Source organism: Stigmatopora argus, chromosome 11, assembly GCF_051989625.1.
Source record: "Stigmatopora argus isolate UIUO_Sarg chromosome 11, RoL_Sarg_1.0, whole genome shotgun sequence".
NCBI classification, from domain to species: Eukaryota; Metazoa; Chordata; class Actinopteri; order Syngnathiformes; family Syngnathidae; genus Stigmatopora; species Stigmatopora argus.
Window position 1 is genome coordinate 12,308,137 of NC_135397.1, and position 24,497 is coordinate 12,332,633.

At 38.1% G+C, this 24,497-nt stretch overlaps 1 protein-coding gene across 3 annotated transcripts in view; it reads right to left on the reverse strand.

Moving 5' to 3' along the window:
- Positions 1-24,497, reverse strand: part of LOC144084722 (A-type potassium channel modulatory protein KCNIP2) — an 89,341-nt gene that overhangs the window by 14,711 nt on the left and 50,133 nt on the right. Inside the window, exon 1 of one of the 3 annotated variants that reach the window (XM_077613422.1) lies at positions 7,778-7,898. The exons of the other annotated variants lie outside the window; for them this stretch is intronic. Coding sequence (XP_077469548.1) covers positions 7,778-7,883 — 106 coding nt within the window. The 5' untranslated portion in view covers positions 7,884-7,898. Of the gene's footprint in view, positions 1-7,777; positions 7,899-24,497 lie in introns of those variants that run through there. 3 annotated transcript variants of the gene reach the window in all.

Below are 24,497 nucleotides of genomic sequence, written 5' to 3' on the forward strand. Positions count from 1 at the left end.
ATGAAATACATTGGTGACGCTTAATTTGTGTTGTTGATACAGATGCTGCCTGGCTAATTAAATGAGCAGTTTGAATTGATTACGGATAAAGTTGAAGGTACCACAGTAATGCTAACCCCCCCCCCAAAAATCTATTCTTAAAATAGGAAATTGAAATGAATGAATGCTGGAGGGTAGCATAAAAAAATTAGTCGAAAATTGTTTCCTTACAATTGAACTTCGAAGCACTTTGGGATGGTATGTGAAGTTCTTATTGCAGGATCTTACTTTAGACTGACCTGTTTTTAGATGCAGTGCAACACATCTGCAAGCCACCCCAAGAGACATTCTGATCTGTTGTCAGCTGTAACACACATAGCCGCACGCGCGCATACACTGCTACAATGTTAGGTTAATACGTCGGGTTTGATTCGTCTCTTTGAGGGATAATTTGGCCTGAAGCCAGACACAGCACATAATTGAAACAGCTCCATATTTAGACATCTACCTGAGCAATTATTCCCCTCAAAACTGATTAAAACGTCCAACAGAGAAAAAAATGGGTGTGTGCATGTGTGAGCGCACAAAGGAGACACTGAGGGGGTCATTGATGAATGATACTAAAAATTGTCTGGTGTTTCCAATTAGTTAAGGGCCATTTGCTAAGATCATTAGGTTTTGCTTGCATATTTTAATATAGTAGTGTGAAGTGGGAAAAAAAATTGCCCAACAAAACTCTAATGCATACTTTTTTGTGCCAATTTTTTTTGCCGTTTAAGAATTATTCATTTATAACACAAATTATCCTTGTCAGGGTCACGGAGCTTTACAAAACAATTGTGAAGAAACTGTTTAGGACAAAAGGATGTGATGATGATCTATACAAGTGCAATCAATACAGTTGTAATTCAAAAAGAGATACATTTGTCTTCAGTAAGTAATCCTTAAGACAACGACCAAACATTTCGATAAATATGAATTTAAAAAGCCAAAAATAAGACATTGTGTGCATGGTTTAATACACTGGGCATCGTGTCTAATTCATCATACCGTATCGTCTAGTCAACCTGAAGTGTCTAACCACTTCGCGGTTATCTGATTACTGACCCAATCAGGAGAAAAAGGTGAGAGCTACAGACCGGGAAGCAAATATATGGTTGAATACAATGTCGGAGGTTACTGCGGTTCTTTTAGATATGTCAATTTTTTAAGTTTTGTCGGAAATACACTTAATTTCCTCATTAAAAATAGCAAAGGATGTCATGATAACCTTTTTCTTCGTTTTTCTTTTTTTTGCTCTTTAACAAATCAATACGTCAGATTGTGGTTTAATGTGAATTGGTTGCGTTCTTACGGTGAAACAATCAGAGGACCGAGGGGTACTCGGACGTTTGGTCGCCGGACGTTTGGTCGCCCGGACGTTTGGTCGCCCGAATGTTTGGTCGCCGGACTTTTGACAACATGACAGAGAGTTTACTGTTGAAACCAGCTCTCAAAATTATATTCATGAGAGAGAGAGAGTTTAATATCTAAATATCTACTGTTGAAACCAGCACTCAAAATTATATTCACCCGGGCGACCAAACGTCTGGCGACCAAACGTCCGGCGACCAAACGTCCGGCGACCAAACGTCCGGCGACCAAACGTCCGGCGACCAAACGTCCGGCGACCAAACGTCCGGCGACCAAACGTCCGGCGAGAAAACGTCCGGCGACCAAACGTCCGGTCACGGGACAGAGGCATATACGGCAGATTTGACCAGGAAGCGACTCTATGCTGTAATACTGTGGGCGCAATGCAAAGACATTCATGAAGATAGATCAATTTCCCAAGATTTGCCTGAGATACACTTAATTTCCTCATTTAATGAGAAGCAAAGAATGCCACTGTAAGCTTTTTGGACCATTTTTGAGAATGATTATTTCACGAGTGGGACGAGAAAAGCCATCGACAAATTGGCAGCTACATGTTTTTTTTTAAGGCCACATATATTTTTATGGCCTCTCCCAATAAAACAATGTTTCAATTGGAAATTCCCCAGATTAATATGAAGACAATATTCATAGTGAATATATGGAACAAGCATTCTGGTGAGTCAGATTATTGGGCAATGCAGTTTTTGCTGTATTGTAATAAGATTATGAAATATTCATAATCACTGTATTTAGTGTGACCCTAATTATCTTTCAAACTATAATATTTAAGGAAAAGTATTCCCTTCCATAAATCCAAGGAGATTCCCTGTTTTTCATTTATGAATTCAGTACAATTTATCCTAACCAAGGTTTTTAATATGCTTGAGGCCATTTTAGCTCTGTTAAAAAGGCAGGGAGGGTATATTGCTTCACAGTAGAAAGTTCTGAACTGTTTGCACGATTGAAGTGCACATAAATGTAGTAATGTGGATTGAGTTTGTCAATTTTGTTCAGTTTTCTACTTATTTTTCCATATTGTTTATACTTTTTGTACTGTCTTCTTTCATTTCCCTTTATCTCCTGAAAACTGCTTTTAAATGAAATTCATGATGATACTTTGTGTTGTTCATCCCTACCCCATAAAGCAGCAATGTAATCACACACCTGGAGAGGGCAGTGCAATGTAAGCCAGATAATGAGCTACACTGTCCTCAAGGCATGCTATTTTTTCTTTCCATGATCACTTTCTTTTATATTCAATTCAGGAGATGAGACCAATGGTGGGGTGGGTGGGAATGACGTTTCTAATCAGAGATCTCAAGCTAGTAAAGGTTTCCAAGATCGAAACTTACACACGCGAATGATAACATTCTTATTTTCAATATGACAGTGAGAAAGAATCCTATTTAAGCTTTTATCCTTTGACCAATAATGTCCCCAACGGGTTGATTAAATTAACTTTCAATTTTAGAATAGTTGGTCATGGCACAGGCAGACAATCAAAATCAATCAAATCAAAAAGTACCCATTTCCCCATCTGTTTCAAAGAGATAAACATTGTAATCATATCTATACTAGAGGCCAGGTATAGAAAATGTCTCTATTTCAAGCCACTTCCCTGAAAACATTTCAATCCTGTAACAAGAAGCACAACAACCAAGGTGAAGGTCTGATTCAAACAAATACTATTTGCAGCAACTCTATTATCCGCCCATAAGGAAGGGAAAAAAAAATCAACAAGGTCAAGCTACGGGCGATGATTATAGCGAAAGTGAAATCGATGGCCTAATGACAACAACCTTTAACTTTCCATTGTTTCTGCTGTAAAACACTGTGAAGAATAGCCACTGCCAGAACATGAATGTTTTATGCGGGTAAATCTCGCAGCCAGGCTTGTCAGTACTGCACTGAGTGAGTGGAAAATTGATGGACAAAGACAGAAATATTGGAAAATAAGCAAAAATCTTAAGGGAATAAACATTAGAAAGTAATAAATAAATAAAATACACTCCACATTTATTTGTTGTCATTTCGGCCAAGGCGCCAGTCAATCACAGTCACATTTATTCATTCATTCATTCATTTTCTGAACTGCTTTTTCCTCATTAGGGTCATGGGGGTGCTGGAGCCTATCCCAGCCATGCCAGAGGTGGGGGACACCTTGGGAAGGAACCCATCAGTTATTGGTAATGTTAACTGCTACTAAAGTAATGTAATTTCTGATGACGAAGCACCTACTACCCTAGTGAATTTTGCATGAAGGTCAGCTTTGTGCATTGTAAGCGGATGGTTTCAATACAACCACTCTATCTACTAAATCTTCCAGAAGATGGAAACTTTTGACTGCATTGCCCTTTAAATATAATAACAAAATGCTTTCAGACAGTGCCATAACTGTTTTGGAAATCTATTACATTCAACTTAAAGCATGTGATTGTATGTTCATTCATTAGTGTATTTACAAAGTTATCATTGTCATGCAGACAATTGCCAGAGAGGTGTAACAACAGCCTTATTTTTTTTAATGCATTTGGAATGCAAATAGCTTCCCCTGTTAACCAGCACCACTAATATTTTCATCAAATGAGCAAATGATTTCTTTCAGACGTTAAGATCTCTACGTGATCTTCTGTATTTGTACAACATGTCACAAATTGCAATTTGGATTCCAACAATGCACCAGTGTAAATCTAACAATGTCCCTTCTAACGAGTGGTGCACACTGACATGCACATGCAAACTACAGTGAAAGACATACTGTTAGGTATAGACTTATTTACAATTTACAACTAAAAACTTTAGGCTAAAAAGAAACTGGTATACCTTTAAGCATCCTATAATACCATATTAGAGTTGTTAATATTCATTCATTCAATCTTTAATGCCAAACGCGAATCAAAAACGGTGCAGCAAGTTTTCAATACTATAGAAATTAGTAATAAAAATAATCTAGTAATCTGCAAACGGGCTATTAAGAATATGGCTGAAAAACATCTGACAGCATGATTGTTAAAACATATTCAATTATTCATTTACCGCACCGCTTACCCTCTAAAGGGGTGCAGGGGGTGATGGAGCCTATTTCTGCTAACCATGGGCACCAGAGGGGGACACCCTGAATCGGTTGGCAGCCGATCGCAGGGAACAAGCAGACCATGCACACTCACACCCATACCTAGGGGCAATTTAGAGTGTCCAATCAGCCTACCATGCATGTTTTTGAAATGTGGGAGGAAACCGGAGAAAACCCACACAGGCTCAGGGTGAACATGCAAACTCCACACAGGTGGACCGACTTGGATTTGAACCCAGTACCCCAGAGCTGTGAGGTCAACGTGCTATCCAGAGTGGTTAATATGATTTATTATTTTACCGTGTTTTACTGAAAAGAAGTCAAGTCGAATACATTTATTTCTGAAGTTTTACACTCTACTGCTCTTACCATTTTGGTGTTAATATTGTCATAAATACACTGATTCCGTAATTAAATAGCCCAACAATGTCTAAAATATTTTTAAATAATGATACACATACATGCCTACATTAAAAAAAATGATGACAGCCATGGAAAAGTTACAGGCTCCTGATGATAAAGGTTTGAAAGGCTTTTGTGTTGAATTTCCTCTGTCAGAGCCTCCTGTGTACTACACCATCTTCTGACTGGCAAGCTGTCAGATGGCAGGAAGCTTTAACAAGGACACCCAATACAATCTTTTCACAAATGTGGATTACATTTATTCATAAGGCTTTCTTGAAAATCCCTGGATAAAGAGTACCAGTCAGATTTTCTTCTAGTTCCATCAAAGTGCAACTTCCGCTTGCTCTTTTGTATGAATTTGCTTTTGAAGGGCAATTAGTACAATCTAAGATTGATGCATGAGTGTTTGCGTATTTGCCATGCCAAGCAATTTACCTGCACTTATCTCTCATCCTGTTTCATTCCCCTTTTTATAATCTCCCTCTACTTCTTGCACTGTCTTGTCCCCTCTCACACAGTGGTAAAAAAAAGACATAACTCTCAAAATGAAAAACTGATTTGCTGAATCTGATTGTGTAGCAATGAAACGTCACTGGTTCTTTTATGGGCATGGATTTATTGTCATGGTTGCTCAGAATGAATGCTGAATACGTGTTTTATGGTCAGGATGTTCCCATAAAATTTGGATTGAATTTATAGAATCCAAAGATTGAACAATTCCCTACATTTCCAAATTTAAAATGTTTACCACACCCATTTTTAACTGGGATATTGACTTCCCTTTTTAAAAATAAAGCGTGTAGTAACCTATTAAAAAATAGCTGATTTCCCCATCCAAATAAGCTTGTTTAAAGCTTGCTTTAAGCGTAAAATTTGGACTGTTTGATGACATAAATGCTTCCTACCAACTGTACGAGAAATTAAAAAAAATTGTACAACAATTATCAAGTCGTAATCTGTCTATAAAAACATATAGGTATAAATTAATGAAAGAGCGGTGGCCACTTGCATTCACTCAGTTTCTTATTAGCTTTACAAAGTCAGCGATTTTGGGTTCCCACCAATGGAGTGACAAATCCTCATCAGAATCTGTCTGTCCGACCTGGATTTGAACGCAGGACCCCAGAACTGTGTGACCAATGTGCTAAACACTCCACCACCAAGCCACAGGCTGAGCAACATTTGGTCAACTGAGTCAGGGTGAACCAAAAATATAGAGCATTTTGTTGTAGTTCATCATTAGCATCTCTATTTCTCATTGTGCCCTGTGCGCCTTGTTACTTATAATGTAATGCAGTGCTACACTTAATGTTAATTGTAAAATTGCTGCCTTTCAATCAGTAGGCTGGTAAAACTCTGAATTTATCTGTCCTAAGTAGACAAAAACTGTGGGTGTCTCTCCTGACTGAAGTCAAGTTAGCTCATGTCAGGGACAATATAAAGGATGGATATTACAAAAAATGCTACAGAGAATTAAATAACTTACTTTTAATTGAAGTAGCTAAAGTACATTCATCTAATGCATCACACAACTACCTGTGACAGAAAATAGAATATATAGTATTTAAAATGACTTTTCACAAGAGCACAGCATATTGACTTTAGTCTGTGAGAGTTGTGCCTGGGATTGAGCTCACAATTAAACTCAGTCCAATAAGGTCATCTCTTACGTTCAAGTGAAATATCATTAGTTTGAGTATTGACCTAATGCACATGTGTCAAAGTGGCGGCCCGGGGGCCAAATCTGGCCCGCCGCATCATTTTGTGTGGCCTGAGAAAGTAAATCATGAGTGCTGACTTTCCGTTTTAGGATCAAATTAAAATTAAGAGTATAGATGTATTTTAAATTTCCTGATTTTCCCCCTTTTAAATCAATAATTGTAATTTTTTAATCATTTTTTTTCAGTGTTTTTAGTTCAAAAATCATTTTGTAAAATCTAAAAATATAAAAAAGGCTAAAATAAACATTGTTTTAGATCTATAAAAAATGAATATTGAGGGCTTTTAATCCAGTTCTTTTAATCCATTATAAAAAAAAATCTAAATATTATATCTAAAATGGTCTGGCCCACATGAAACCGAGTTGACGTTAATGCCGCCCACGAACCAACCCGAGTCTGACACCCTTGACCTAATGCATATTAGGCCATTTTTCCTGATATGCATAAAAAAATTATCAATGTGTAATAGGCTGTGAGTGCTGTTAAGAAAAATGGAACAAGCACAGTTGGCACACTGACAATTTCTCCCATCCGGCACATTTGAATCCAAAATTCTGCACCTGCAGTGAACACCATGCTAGATGACTGGTCCAGAGGGGGATACTGTAACCCAACTGTTGAGATCTACTAGTTACCTGAAAAATTGTGAGAATGAACACAGAACATCAGTGATCTTTAATATCACTAATGTTCTTCCAGATGTATGGAAATCTACTGACAATTTCAAAGAAAGACAACAACAACTCGCAAAGTATCTCAATAGGGATTGTCTTTGATTTCCTGTAACAAATGGGTTTCTCAATCCAGGTGCCCTTCTCCTTTTGTTATCCCACTTGAGCTATTGTTTCTCCGTCACAGGCCCCACTAAAAGAAAATGGGCTGACAAGAGCGCCTTTAAACAGCACTCTGGCCCACTCTGTTCATAGTGGTATCGATTCAAGGGTAAGAGCACGCACCCCGGAGCCAGAGGGAGGCCTCGCACAAGGCTCACGTTACAGGGGAGGTAGGTGGGGATGGGGAAAAAAGGATGGCGCACGTCCTGCGGTTGCACCGGTAACTCAAACCCTCAGATGAGAACAGTAGCTACCCCAGGGACCACAGAGACAAGACGGGGGGGACACGACTGTTGTGCACATCAACTTTAAAACTGGCGTACCATATAGAAAAGGTGAAATGATTTTACCTTCTCCACCCACAGGCTCAAACATTCCAAACTGCTCCAGAACTTTGATGAAGAGACCCATGACCACCAGCACAGCGATTACCTCCAAGCCATCCAGAGTCAACATTTTGGCGGTGCGCCGAGGCTCATCGCACAACTCTCCACAGACGCACCGGGCCAACTTTGGCCAGAAACACGAACACCTGCCCGACAATACCCGCAAGACGGCGGTCTTCTACGAGCCAACCTTTAATACTTTTAGCTCCCTTCGAACAACTTCAAATTCTTGTTTTTGCGTGGACAGCGTTTCCAGATGACAGGTGAACACAACAAATGGAAGCAAGCGACAGGTTAGTTTCCTTTTAGTCCTGCAGACTGACGGCGGGATGGGGGAATGAGCTGCACTGATAGTTCCTTGGCAGCACTCATCAGGAAGCCAGTGATGTGCGGGGGGGTCGAGGGGTTGAGCGAGAGGCGGTGAATAAGGAGAAGAGGAGAGGATGAGGAGGAGATAAATAGAAAATGGGGAGAGAGGGCTAAACACCAGCATACCTGTTGTAGTTTGGGACACAAAGTTGAGAGTTACTCCCTTTGTCTGTTTAGATTGACCTACCACCTTTGTATATTTGATCTTTGCTAGTATTCAGGAATTCAAACTGTAAAGAAGGGATGCTAACACTGATTGCCCTGTGAGTTACATACCACATTTTCATTCACTGTCCATACTTCTTATCCTCATAAGGGGACTTGTGCCCGAAGTCAGCTGGGATAGGGTCCAGCACCCCCTGCAACCCTTGTGAGGATAAACAATTCAGAAAATGAATGAATGAAAAGTCAAACAATATAGATTTAATTAAACATTCCTCAAAAATAAAAGCTGATGAAACTTTGGGATTTGGAATTGCTATTGTATTGTTATTTGTGACTATTGGTTGTGTTTTAAAAGTAAAGTGAGACAAACCCCGAAATATACAAGAAGTGATCCAGAATTGCCCCAGAATTAACAGGAAGTGAAACATAATCAAACGAGCTGACCCAGAATACCCCACACTCCCCTCTCTCATAAAATCAATAGAAAGTGGACCTGCCCAAATCAAGACAAAGTGATCCAAAATCCAAGTGGCTCGAAAACAAAGAATGTGACCCGGAATAGCCAAAAAAACAACAGGAAGTGATCTGAAATCAACAGGAATTGAAGCAAAATCTCCCTTTTTAAAAATCTGATTTTCTGAATTAAACAGAATGTTTAGTACTTATGTATGGACAATCTAGCCTTCAACCAAGCAAACAGCTTTCCCTGTGAAAATGTGGGAGCAATCAAAGAACAAAAACACACAACAGTCAAACCCAAACAACAAAAACTGAAGAAAAAAATTATCAAGAAAACTATCATGAATGGACTTATCTGTGTAACATATAGTTGTTGCATAGTATTCAGTGGCATCGCTTGAAAAATATAGGAATAAAACATTGTAAATCCCACCTCCAAGTGGCAAACATCTTTGACCTCATCCATAAAAAGAAAAGCGCAAGACACCCCTCCCCCTTTATTATAACTGACAAGTGGTATTTTAAAAGTGACTTGCCATCCTTGACCCTGATAGCATATTGTGGATTTTTGTAGACTTAATGAAACAAGTGTTGAAAGAGGTGGGAAATGAAATGAAAAGAGGTTGAATTTTTTTCCGCACCGGCAGCTGGAACGAGGTGAAAATTCCAGCGGGATCGAAAAACTGCCGGCGGCTAATAAACCCCCCCCCCCCCCTTACTTTCATGCCCCATTTCTGTCGTTCTCATTACTCTGTCCTTCAACAGGCAGGTTGCCCCTTTTGACCCCCCCACCCATTCCCAAATGTCAACTCTTCAAAGATGAGTGTGCAAAGATTTTTTTTCTTCTGAGTCCTGCTCAGGTTCCGTATTGTTTCTCCCTCCAAGTCTATTGTGAGTGCCCGGTTCAATATGTCAATGTTTACATCAACGGCGCATGCAATCGGAGCTCAGCTTCTATGCAGCCAGGATGCATTAGTTCCATGAGAGAAAAGAGAAATAGCTAGCATCTCATAGTGTTTGTTTGCGAGAGAAGCAATGTAATTTAGGATTAGTTTTCCTGTCATCTTGTGTGTGCGAGTGCACATGTGACGTTTGGGTCCATCCGCATTTTCCACATGACTGTAACGAGGCTTTCTCACAATACTCTACTTGTAATGAGGCTAGAATGTTCTAAAAAAATGTCAAGAGAAAGCAGCATTGACACAAATCATTGTATTCTTCCTTTTTTTTAAATGATGTTAAAACATTCACGATCATTTACTGCCAGCATATTTTGCCAACAGCATTTTTCCAAGCATTTTTGAGCAATTGCATTTTTTAAGACCCAGAGAATATTGTTATATGATTATATGCTGAATAGACTGAATCTAACAAATGGAAATGAAATAAATGCTTCTTTTCCAATGAAAAAAGGTTTTGAGCCTACCCTTTTCTTAGAATCATTACTAGAACAAACAAGTTTTGCGAAACATAGAAACCTCTGAATGTACTCACAAACTGGGAATATATCATCTGGAATCACAGTGGTACCTCTACATACGAGCTTAATATGTTCCGGGACTGAGCTCGTATGTCGATTTACTCGTAACTCAAATGAACGTTTCCCATAGAAATGAACTAAAAACAAATTAATTCGTTCCAACCCTCTGAAAAAACACAAAAAACAGGATATTGGATTGGATTTTTTTTTAATTTCTTCTAATTTGCCATCTATTGACAAAGTAACACATAACTAGTGGTTTAATAGTAATAAAATGTGTTTAATAGAACTAAAATTAGACGGATTTCGCGGAGGGTACAGCTAGTGGGACATAGAGGCAGGCGAGGGGGGGCGGACTATTCCGCGGCAACGCACTTTTAACAGAACAAACAAATTTAAATTAACTTGGATTAATATATACAGACACACTCAAACATACGTTTAATGTAACTTTACACAAAACTGAATTCTAATTTTTTTTTTTTTTTTTTTAGCTTTGTTCTCCGGGTTGACTCCACCCGGATGTTCAGCGGGAGTTTTTAAAAAGAACGCATTATTGTTTGTTTTTGTCTTCCCTTCAAAATATTTCGAAAATGACGCGCACAAATGTCCTCACAATATGATAACGCGCGACCACTTGCCAGCTTGTCGCGGTGCCTCTTTTCTACAAAATCAGAAAACTCTTGCCACTTTGCTAGCATGTCTTTGATATCCTTCTTCCACCTACTCCTTGCTACGAGTTCCCGCAACACCTCCAAATGTTCACTCTCCTGGAGCTCGATTAAATCCTGTGTTATCAGTTCTTTGTGGTGCTCGGCGATTAGATCATTCACATCTGCCTCGTTAACCTCCAGCCCCAAGGAATTTCCAAGTGACACAATATCATCCATGAAAACGAGCAAGCTCTGTGACACAGGAAAATGCAACCTCCGCCCAGTGCTCGTAGATATCTGTTATACACGAAAGAGATGTGGCAAAAAAGACAGTGCGCTACAATGATAAACAGCCTCTCATGTCATGGCCACCTGGCTTTGTCGCATTTCGAAATCTTTCTCGTATCTAGAGATAATTATTTGCTCGAAATTTTCCTCGTATCTAGAGATAATTATTTGCTCGAAATTTTCCTCGTATCTTGAGCCTCTCGTAGGTAGAGCTGCTCGTATGTAGAGGTACCACTGTATTAGGTATAACAGATACCCAAACATTTGTCTAAAACCAATAAAAAAGCACCTCTCTACTTTGTAGTTGATAAATATTTTATAAAAGCGAGTCTGGCATTGTTAAAAACATGATTTATTTTAGGCCTTAACATTTAATCTCAGGTTTGTAATAGAGTTCTTTAGTTTTCAGAACAAAAGCATATTTGGCGATGCCTATACATCTTCTATGGAAAAAATACAACACACTTTCAGCTCTATATATCCTTGCATTCATCATTATTTGTTTCTTTTTGGGGGAGGTTGGTAAGATTAAGAGATGACATGAATAATGGGATGTATCTGCGCCAAAATGCACAGCATAACAGTCAAGGCTTAGTCACCAAGCCTAATGTCTCCTGATACGGGTGAGTCATGGGGGGGCTCGCGTGAACGTACAGACTTTCTTTCAAATCAATGAGCCAGATGTCTGGCTAAACACGTCCTCCTCCTCTTCAGCGTTGCTGTCACGCTGAGAGCCCAACCACACAGACGATCAATACGAATGTATAATGGAAGACTTTAGAGACGATACGGGGGACGAAGACAGTCACTTTTAAAAAGATATATCAAAGAGAGAGGAATACTACAAGATATCCAGTGTGCAAAATAAGAAAATAGTTTTTCACTGTTTGTTGGAAGTAACGCAAAACAATCCATATGGAATTTCCATTATGTGCACTTTCACTCGTTTTTGGGATTGCATACTTATAAATGTATTATTGTGGTTGCATAGGGGACCAACCAGAGGTCCGGAAGTGACTGACTTGAATTTGGCTAAAATTGATTCTGGATTTACCATTACACGAGTAACAAATTAAGTAATTCTAGACTCGTACTCATTGTGGTTTCAGTCTTTTAGAGATATGCCCCCGGTTGCGACCTTTTGGTAACATGAATTTTAAACCTAAACTGCGGGTGAGAGGTTTGTGTGTACAAGAGAGATTGGCTGAACCCAAGTCATAATGGGGACAATTGGGGACCCCAAAAGGGTTATAAGAGGGGGAAAAGCGTTTACTCATTTTCCAGTGGCAGATATTCCATGTCTAAATCAAAATTCTTTGCTCCAAATTCCAACTTTTCTCATCTTCTTTTTTTGGTATATAAGATTAGATTTTAGACTGAATTGGACTGGATCCAGCCAATCATTTTTGACTCAATCATGACAGTTAATCAATTAACAATCATTTCTGTACAATGAACTAAATACGTATTATGAGAATCCTCAAAATGAAATACCTCCCCTTCACAGTTTCAATGACTGTACATCATTAAGCGCAATGACGGGTGTCCAACAATCATACACACTGGAAGTCAACATACACTACTGGCTGTGGATAAGACAGAATCCCCCTGACAAATAAGGCAGCTAGAGACAGTGTCATACGTAGGATTTGAAATAAACAATGTATTATTCATACCCTGAACCAGACAGGGAAACTATTTTTTTCTTCTAGAGTGTGAGCCAGCCAGCAGGTGCTGCATTGGAGGGAGAGAAAAAAGAGAATGGTAAATGAGGCAGAGCAGAAGAAAGACAGGGCCAGCGTAATGTAGAAAGGAAAGAGAATTACAAAATAACACAGGAGGGAGGGCTGCACACTTTTGTGTAAGTATACAGTGCAGAAAGCAATATCTCATGCTTCTGCTCTCTGGCTCATCCTCAAATTATGTGTAAGCTCAACCAAGATCCACTAGAGGTCAGCATGCATGTGCAGGTAGTTCAAAGTGTCAAAGCTTTTTGTTGCTGTGATGTGAGAGTTTGAACAGTGACATTGAAATGTTCTTGATACATCCACTAAAGGAATGGTTTGCATCACCGTTTTGACTTGGTGCCAAATGTGTGGCACCATTCTCTCTTGGGTACGTTCTTATCTGTGGGAATAATGGAAAGTAGGTCTTGGCACGCCGCCTATTGCCCCCACACTTAACCATACTACGGAATTACTACTCAACACCACTTTACTTACCACAGCCATAACCAGGGAAGAAGCACCAAAATCTGGGCATGTCCTATTTCCAGTGTGCCTCTATCTATGCTATTGCATGAGATGTGGACGCAAAAATAAGTAATTGTGAGGGGGTAAATGAACCACTACACAACCAGTGACTATTTTCTATGGCTATTTATCTTCTTCTTTTTAAATTCCACTTTCCAGTAGTTCTAAAAGAAAAATCTCGCTGCATCAGGCGCCCTCAATACAAGAAGAAAAAAACGAACTATAGCTACAGCTGATTTTTTTCGATATGCCTTAAGTTATTTTTCCAGGATGAATGATTAAAAGATTGAAAAAAACAACATAAGGAATTTAAGGAAAATAAATGCCACTACTAAATGCACAGTGGACAAGTGGTTAGCATGTCCACCTCACAGTTCTGAGATCTTGCTGGTCAATTCTGGCCTTCCAGTGTGGAGTTTGTATGTTCTCCCATCATCCCATTGATTGATCACTTGAAATTGTTTACGTGCGCCTGTGCCACACAATTGGCTGACAACCGATTCAGGATTTAGAGAATATAGTTGGCTGTGATAAGCTTCAGCACTTCTCTAACCAATGTGAGGATAAGCGGCTTGGAAAATGAATGAATGAATGAATGTTTCCTTTGAGGGAAATGAATGCATACATATGAACGAGACTACCATCAGGAAACAGATTGTGTTTGACCTACGCCTTCCCAGTTTCTTTCCATAAATTCCACTAATGAACAGGAAAACATATTTATATTTATAGAAAATAGAATTACTGGCTGACCTTTTCCAAAGTGAGCTAATTCCCTATTCTTGCATACATTGCATGCACATAGAAGTAAGTGCTCACACGATCTTCTTTGTTGGGAACCAAAACTGTTGCGGCAAGCCTACTGAAGGACAAAGACAGTTAGCCTTAGGTTGAGAGATAGATGGACAGAGAGAGATAAAGATAGATAAATGGACAGGGAGCGAGAGAGGGAGAGAGGGAGAGAAACTGAGCATTTGGGCTGCAATTATTTGATATATTTTTCTGTCTGTGCTATGACTATCAATTTGACAAAATGACAGCAAGCATCACTTGTTGCATTATAAGGATCCAGCAAAAAAATAACTAATGTAAAGGACTACTTCATACAGTTACATTAGTGTGCTTGCCTTATAAGAGTCATATTGGATAATGTTTTGATGGTATTATAATTTTGCACTGATGCCTAATAGGAAGGAAATCCCGAATCCAATATATATCGCAAGAATTAGACTGAAAAATAATTATTTGTGGATTTAATGCATGCTAAAGTGAAGATGAACAATACATTTAAAGCACAAAGGTTATGACAGGCACAGCTTGTCATGATGAACACTGAATGAAGTGTGTGTCTGCATTAGTGGATATAATGTAGTGCTGCCTAGAGATGCAAGTGATTTGTTGAATGCTTTTTATTTATTTTTTATTTATTTTAAAAATACAAAATATGGTTCTTTGACAGGGTTTTTTGTTTGGCTTTTGAGTGCAGAATTGAGATAGGAGTATTGCATGGGGTCAGTGAATTAGTTTTACCAAGTGGTTGTTGTTCCATCTTGCAGCAATAATTCATGGAACGTTTAAATTTTTTTTTGCAGAATTTGGTCTATAAATAAGAGGTGATTTGTGGAAAAAAAGAAAAACATTCATTTTATAAAGAAATGGGTGAACAGAGAAAACTTGCCATCAACATGAAACACAGACACATGCACATTCAAACCCACACGTTGGTCTAATCGACAGGGGCACGCTTTTTCAATTCATCTCATCTATTGTGCTAGCAAATGTATTGATCTAGCAAACACGTGACACACGTTTCTTGTGCAACACACAGGAAAGTGTGTGTTGCGTGTTTCATCACACACACATAACGTGCTGTTTGTCAGATTTAGTGGACTTGTGAACATGACAGACCTCATTACAGGGGAGGTGCATACCACGTTGGCTTATCATTATTATTCAAGATTGTACACACAAACTCAAATGTTATTTGTTTGTGTGCATATTGATAGTAGCACAACAAAAGTCACTGCCTACTTAAAATGAAAAACATCAATCATATCGCAGTGTAGGAGAAAAATTCAAATTATCTTATCTGTACATGAACAAGTCAGATCAGAAGGAACAGCTGCATAAGAAGCTATTGATATCATAAATTCTGTCTTCGAAAATAACTCAGCATATTTATGACTGCGGTTGTACTGTAATTAGCAATGGCATTCTGGTACAGTATGCATAACACAATTGAAGCAAACAGCAGCTTTCATGGACATTAAAACAGTATAACTGTACAACTCAATAAATACATTAATGACCAGAAATATTAAAGAGCGAGCACTATTATTATTAGAAAGAAAAGAGTACAACAACAGGGTATGATTTAGTTACAGGAGATTTCAAAATATTTGAAACAGCTCTCAAAACGCTCTAGTCCATTATAATAAAAAGTATGTTAAATGTCATTTCTTATACTTTTTATTTTATCTTTTTATGTGCCTTTATTGGGCCATGAATAGGACTTAGTTCTGAGCTTCAGTTCTTCTAAGGGACTGACCAAAGTCCATTAATAATACTGAGTCTCAAAATTGTGCCCCAGATAGCAAAAAGAGTCCTGCACAAGAAACTACTTCTCCCGCATTCTTTTTTTATGTAACTATCTGTTGAATAAAAATACATATACATAATGTCACAAGCTGTAACGTTATATCACAAGGAGATGTGATTTGTAGTAGTGTAACAGAACATGAGTCACATATCGGTTTATTTTCCAGATGCCAAAAAATAGATATCTTCTGACTTTCATTTATTTTGTAGAACAGTTTTTGACTATTCTTCAAAAAAGAACATTAACACAAAATGTCTAAGATGGTATTTTAAAGTGTAAATTAAGCTATAATTCCGTTATCTTTTAAACATGGACTGTGGATGGAAAAACATCTTAAAAGTGTAATTGGAAGCATCTTTTAAACATGAGGAAGAAAATAATCAAATAGCACGTGCTAGATTTACACCGCATGCCTCATGTGGAGCAACTACAAAGTGTGGATAAACATGCGGCTGTCATGCAAACATGAACAACTTCTTGAAACCCATCATCCATTTAACGGACCACTTACGTCCTGAACCGTGCAGAGTGATCCATACTTTAATACCATTATCACTGTGACTACAGAGCCAGAAATTATATTAACGGCAGCAAACCAACGAAATTAACAAATATCTTTGTCCTAGCTGGAATTGCATGTACAGCAGACACTAAGGAAGGTTCAATAACATCCACTAAATGGTAACACATGTAGGGAGAAAAGATATCACTTGGTTCTAACCATTTATGTCAACTTCTATTGGTCAGGCTAAAGTACTGACCTTTAAAGTCGCTTTATCACCTCGGGGACTACTTTGCTGAATTCGATAGATTGGACTTTGCTGAGCCACAATTGTAGTCCTTTTCTTTAAAAAAAAGAAAAGTACAGAAAGCCGTTTTAATCCCGTTTTGCTCTAAGCCAGAAAGCCATATTTGCTACGGAGGGATGTCATGGGCAGACAGCCTCTTCCTGCACTGCGTTCTTTTAAGTTTTGTTTTATGACTGGCCAACATTTCAATCATTATTTTTCACAAGAAAATGTAATAGTTTTTTTTCGGAAAAAGGTTAATACAGGTTGTGTAGGAAATTGAACACTACTGATATAAGCCTGTATTTTTTTCCAGCCGACCAAGAGCTGATAGAATTGAGCGCATGGAAGTGGAACAGCCAGTAAGTAGCCTATTTTGTTGTTTTGATCTAAGCATTTAACTGAAGACCACACTTGAAGAGGAAGATTAAGAGAGTAAGATATTTACTCTTCAGTAGATCCGATGCCAAGAATCTCCCATGTCTGGCTCTCCTCTTTCACAGTCATGGGGGCCATGTTACTGTGCTTCAACTTGAACGGGAAAATCTCATGTTTTTCGGGACTTATTTATCCGGCTGACAGACTTTCAATTTCATATTCCAACAATATTATTCCTCCATGTACTGTATTTTCACGACTATATGGCGCATCGCATTTAAAGGCGCAGTGTCAGTAACGAGTGCTATTTCTGTATTTGACAAACACACAGGACGCACCGTTTTTAAAGACGCAGCCAGGCATGGCAAAACATACACCAGCTTAAACATACGGAAACACGTTTTTAAAAAGGCAACGGAAGCAAAACTGAGTTCGGTTGTACTTTATTTAGCCATTTTACAATGTACTCACGTCATCATCACCCACAAACCCATCAAAGTCCTCATTTTCTGTGTCCGAATTGAACAATTGTCCAAATGAGTCATCGAAAACGCTTACATAAATGTTTGGGGTGCAATTTCAATGGTTAGGGATTTTCTGAATACTCTGACCAGATTCTATCCTTGAATTAGTGTTTATAAAACTGTGATATTGGGACTTTAAGAATTGTAATAGGGAATATAGTCTAGATTTTTAGCATTCCTGGTGATCCTATTAGTTTAAAAAAGCACAAAAGAGAAACGGTTTCACCTGGGGTTAAGTAGTTGAAAGTAAGGAAGAAAAATCCACTGTGGATAAGTGCTTCTAAATAGTGTGTGATCTCTCTCAAAGGGAGGCAGGGGCAGAGGCCATGACGTGTTACACAGTGTGGAGTAGGTATCCGTAGCTATAAATAGCCCTGAGAGGAATCAGATTTGGAAAACCGCAGGGGGGAACTGATGAGATCTCACAGAGGAGCCATATGTTTATATGTGTGCGTGTTTAACAAAAACCCACACTGACAAGATGCTGGGATACATAGAAATGAATTAAGAGTGACACCCTGCAAACAGACGAGCAGACAGAATTAGTGGGGAGACAGCAAGTCTGGGACAGAGGGACCAAGACCAAAGTTGTGACGTGACTGATGTGGAGATTGGCGACCAAGACACGGAAGTGGAGCACAAAAATAAGAAGGATATCAAAATACACCTGATGATGATGAACTGTTAACAGCACAAATGGATGCGACTTGGTGGGCCAGTTTGACAATAAAAAATACATATTACAATAAGGTACAGTCATCTCTTTTAAAGTGATCTTAAAAATATGATAATATATTTTGGGATTATTGGATTTAGTATTTTTGCTGTATGAATGCTACTAAAAATGTTCATAACTATGCGTATAAAAAAATCGTTTTTATTTAAGTGCTCGCTGAATTGAGGTATAACATGATGAAAATTACTATTTCAAATGGTTCTATCTCAAGTTGAAGTAAATCATTCAGTCATTGTTGTGTGGTTCAAAAATATTTGTACACTTTTATCCAATGTTTGTTGTTTAATTCCTCTACAGACATGTCAATGCTTGAATTTGCTTCATTTACGTTGAAATATTAAATAATCTGTGATTGGCTCGTAACTGATTCAGGGTGTCCTTTGTCTTCAAAGATCCACTTCCACACAAAAACACAATCCCAAACCCACACCAATGTCAGCATGACTGACAGGAGTCAGAGGGAAGCCAAGCATGGATAAGACAGATGATTGCAACTTGAGAATATGACAAGCTTACCGTAATGGAGAAAAGAGTGACTGTGAGCAACCTTGTCACTCAACACCAGTGATGATATCGCTATGTTGATTTCAATATCAGGTTGGCTATTTAATTAGCTTGTTCATTCAGTTGTGCACCCATGCCAGATGGAATTTTGTCGTGCCCTAACATGCAGAAGAATATATATGGCACTTATTCATTCATTCATTTTCTGCACCACTCATCCTCACAAACGTTGCGGGGTTGTTGGAGCCTATCCCAGCTAACTACAGGCACCAGTCAAAATCAAACAATTTATTGCAGTCATTGTAAGTAATCCTAATTATGTACATAAAAAAATGTATAATTTCAAATCTATTTTGATGCTTGAATATACAAAGGGATATATGAACTTAATTAAGAGTCTTTGCTATTGACTGAAGTAATTTTAGTGTTTGTAATGCACTTTCAGATTTATGCCTACACACAAAGCAAATCTTGTATTTTTTGTCTTTAGACTGGGAATGCTCATTGTGAAAAGAGTGTTCACTACAAATCACTGTTTGTGCTATAGTCAAAGGACAAAGAGTAAATGATATGCAACTTGATGTTAAGATTACACCGGCTATCATTAAAAGAAAAATATCCATTTTAAGGCATACGACACAATAAACCTTAAAGTCCATCGACAAGAAAATCATATAATACAATATGTCAATCCTACCAATATGAATTTTGTTTAAGATTGCATGGCTCGGCACTAATCTGGCAGGAGAGTGTCAGATTATTTAATGTAAACAATTAAAATATCATCACATTCATTTTAAAAAAGTCTACTATAATTATTACTGCAATTAAAAATGTGTTCAAAGCAACTACCGTTTCTTTGCATCTATATTTTCCTTGTTCCTGCTTATATTTAACCATTACTTCCAGGGTTCAATAGGATTCTCTCTCTCTCGTTCTCTTTCTCAAGGTCGTCACAATGCCAATTGTTTCCTTCTCACACTTGGATGGCTAAATGGAGTTGACAAGCTGCCTCCCGATTGGGGAAAAGAGGACTTTTAGTGGCTAGAACTATCAAACTCCTCAGTGCATTGACATGATGTCAATCCTCACCCCCTTTATTGGCCGTTTGCCGCTGTCAGTGACAAACAGTGCGTAACAGAACATATCATAAATGATAAATCAGTAAGGATACATATTATTAGCTAATTTGATATTATTACGAAACCAAGACAACGGAGATCATTGTTACTTCCCGGTTGAAAAAAGGCACACATTTTCATGTATGTTGACTTTCAAGGTATTAACATTTTAAAAAATATGAATTGTTTATGGCTCTTTTCATCAAAAAAGTTCCCGACCCTTGATCTAAATCTTCAACAAAACATTTCAGTTTGTCAAACTCATGTCTGACAGTTTAATATTAATGAATAATGTCAAGCTTACTGAAATTAGCATAGCGGTTCGGTAATTGTAAATCAAATATAATAGATCACATGAGAAAAATAATCCACACAAATGACAAGTCCAAAACTGTTTACAACAGATTGACTAGGGAAGTAGCAAATATGCCAGATCGCCTGTTGGCTTGTATAAAGTGGTGGGTTCTGAACTTGAAAAAAACATGTATTTGACAATAAATAATGCTTGCTTGCACTTATGTTTTTGGACTTTTCAAATCAATTCCACAGTGTAATGATATTCAACATTCTGTTTTTAGTAATCGAATCCACTGATGATACTTTAAGTGTTTATTAATCCGGCCGGTGTTTACTGTTCATTTTTGTCCCTCCAGCGATTTAAAAACATCCAGCAGACCCTAAAATGCGGATCATCTGACATTTCTAAAATAATTCCATGTCCTCATAACATTTAAAAAAAAAACAGTAAGCAAACAAATTAAAAGCAGAATATCTACAAAACCACAAAAGGTTTTAATAGTACAGACAAAGAACAAACGAATGACACAATTTTTGGCCTGTTTCGATCAAAATAGGTTGTTGACCTTATCTTACTTCACGGAGGTAGTGATCTGTCATCATGTGCAGACCACTTTATGAAGACAAACTGGGATATTTTGTCGCACTGGACTGTAAAATAGCAATGGAAGTGACAAGTAATGTGAGTCATCTTGATAGTAATGTTGATGGATGGTGTGGGAATTTTCAAGTTTTTTTTTTTACAGCTGTATATTTGGGAAAGATTTTCTGAGAAGTGTAAAAAGTGGATTAGGTTATTCTTTAAATTCCAAAGTCTTGATTAAAGCCTAATAAAATGAATCAATAATTAATAAATTTGAAATAAATTGATTAATGTCATATGTCATCAGAAGTAGTGTTTAGTAAATAACATGCTTCAAAAATAAAAGTTTAAGAATTAAAAAGTGGCCCTTGGATCGTTTTTTTTCCTATGGCCCTGCGATTTAAAAAAAAGTTTAGACAAATCAGCATTTGAGGAGTTTTCATGAAAAGTACACACATCTACTGAATGAAAAATCTAATGAATGGATGAATAATTTATCTTATTATCAAAAACCAAAGCGCAATGTGTGCAAAAAGGAGAAAAAAATGATCACAGATCCAGCCAGATAATATCGAAATTTCAAGTTAAGCACTGTTTAAAAAAAAGAAAAGGTTCAAGCAAAGGTGTATGAAATAAGACAGAGAAAATAAAATGCTGACAGAAGATTAGAAAACGTGTTGCTTAGGGACCCACCAATGTATAACAAAATAAGGAGCTGAACTTGCTGCACATTTGGCTAAGTAAATGTTTGAAAACACATACTCGAGGTAAATAATCACATGTGAACGTTGTGCTTTGGAACCCACGGGCTTTTGGCTGCTAAAGTTAGCTGCAATTTATCCACTGGTGCCTGCTCGCTATAGTTAGTAGGAAATTCATCTAGCCGCCATGGCGACTTGTCAATGCAGGACAAAAAATACACTTCCTTTGGATTAGTTAGTTAGCCTTTAATAATGCCAACGGTGATTCCCTGATTAGAAAATGAATTATTTATCCAAAATTTGAGAAGAGCTCATGAAAACGTATGAGTAAATGGTCACTAAACTACCACAGGGCTTTAGTTATGCTCCTCGTGGTGTGTTGGGGGTGCTGGAGTATATCCCAGCCAACTATGGGCACAATGCACACTGAATTGTTTGCCAGCCAATCACAGGGTACATTGGGATGAACAGCAGTTCATGCTCACACTCATACCAGGGGACAAATTTGAGTGTTCAACCAGCCTCCCATGCATGTTTTAGGGATGTGGGAGGAAATCGGAGTACCCGGAGGAAATCTTCATGAATTTGAATGCTAACTAAATGAAAGAATGAATGAATAAATCTTTATCCAGTTATTTGATTTATAGATAGTGACATCTTGTAAAAAATACTTGATTGTGGAAGCCCAGTCAACAATAATAATTAACTGATAATTGATTCAATAGTCAGTACAACCCACTTCAATTCATTCACCCATTCAATCATTAATTAAATCTCCCTACCACTTAACTTTATAAGGCCATTAAACTTGCTGGTCAATACACAAACGATGAATGACACTGGAGGAGCCCAGAATGCCTTGAGAAAGGTCACTCAGGTACGAGGAGAACATACGAAATACTGTGGTACCTCGACATACGAGCACCCCGACATACGAGCAATTCGAGATACGAGTAAAATTTCGAGCAGATAATTATGTCTAGATACGAGACAAATTTCGAGATACGAGAAAGCCAGGTGGCCAAGATATGAGGTTGTTTATCATTGTAGCGCACTGTCTTTTTTGCCGCATCTCTTTCGTGTATAACAGAGCTCTATGAGCACTGGGCGGAGCGTTGCATTTTTTTGTGTGTTTTCCCGTCACTCAGCGTAAATGGCGTAGCGATCGCTAATACGAGGAGTATATATTACTTATCTTTGGGAAGTGGTCGTGCGTTATCCTATTGTGAGGACATTTGTATGCATCAATTTCTGAATATTTTGAAGGGAATACAAAAGCAAACAGCCCATCGATAGTGAAAGTCAGTGTGGAGGCGGGGCAAATAGAGCCAACCCGGGAGAAGAAAGGTATCAAACTTTAATACAAAATTAGAATTAAGTTTAGTGTGAGGTTAGATTAAACTTATTTTTGAGTGTCTGTATCGTAATCCAAGTTCATTTAAATTTGTTTATGTTATGAAACGAGCGTCTCTGTCCGTCTCTCTCTCTCCCCCCTTCGAAATCCCTATAATTTTAGTACTATTAAACACATTTTAGTAATATTAAACCATTAGTTGTGTTACTTTGTTAATAGATGGTGAATCAGAAGAAATAAAACATTTTTTTCCAATCCAATATCCGTTTTTTTGTGTTTTTTCAGAGGGTTGGAACGAAGAAATTTGTTTTTAGTTCATTTCAATGGGAAACGTTCGTTCGAGCTACGAAAATATCGAGATACAAGCTCAGTCCCGGAACAAATTAAGCTCGTATCTCGAGGTATCATTGTACATACTAAAGCCTGAGATTTAAAAATTCAATCTCAAAACTGTCAGGTGTCGCTGATCATGAAATGAGTTTTATGAACTCCACAACAAATGTTTAATGTTTCTTTAGTCAGGCAATTTTTCACTTTGTTTGTTATTTTACAATATACTACATTCATTGGTCATGGTGGACTTTCGTAAATCCCGATAAATCCTGATTAAGTGCTAAATACATGCACACCACTAACTATCGTTGCAATTTTGTGTTTTCCTCCCAAGTGTGCTTTCAGGGCGTTTTGTGCACTAAAAGCAGAGATCTGTAATACAGACAGCGTAACTGCTTTTTTTCCCCACCTAATGGCCTAGCATTATAGCTCAGTCATCACAATGTCAACACCCTCTTAAAAATTGTGTATGTGTGTGTTTTGCTGACGGTGGCCATGATGACAGAGAGAATGAATGTGGTTGTCGTCGTCGCAGTGATTGTTTTGTTGCTGCGTCAGTATTTGGAGGACTGCAGTGAAATTGCTCACTTGGTGCGTTACTATGAGCTCTTCATCCTTTTATCACAGAGTTGAATCCTAATTGGATAGAAGACTTCTTTCTCCTCTCAGAGACGCAAAATCATATTACAGGTCTCTCACTGACTCGGAGCACTTGGCCATGGCGAGGCAAAAAGATCTTCTGGCTGTTTTTCCTTTCAATTATACTTCAAACCATCGCATATGTATTTTCAAAGTGAATGTTGCTCTAACCATGGTTTGGAAGCCAAGTTGGCGTAGAATGCATTTTGCCCCCATTTGACCCTTATAAACTATGTTTAATTTAAAATGCTCAGCCATTAAATTTTAATACAGCTTATCCTGTTCGCAGTCAAGTAGAGCTGGAGCCTGTTCCTGCTGATTTTGCAAAAGGTGGCCTGGACTGGTTGCCAGTCACTCACGGGGCACATAGAGAAATGTGCAAGCCACACACCAAACTGAAACAAAACTATCACAACTTTATTACAAATTACTGTTGGCCACCAGCTGGTCTACTCTCTTAC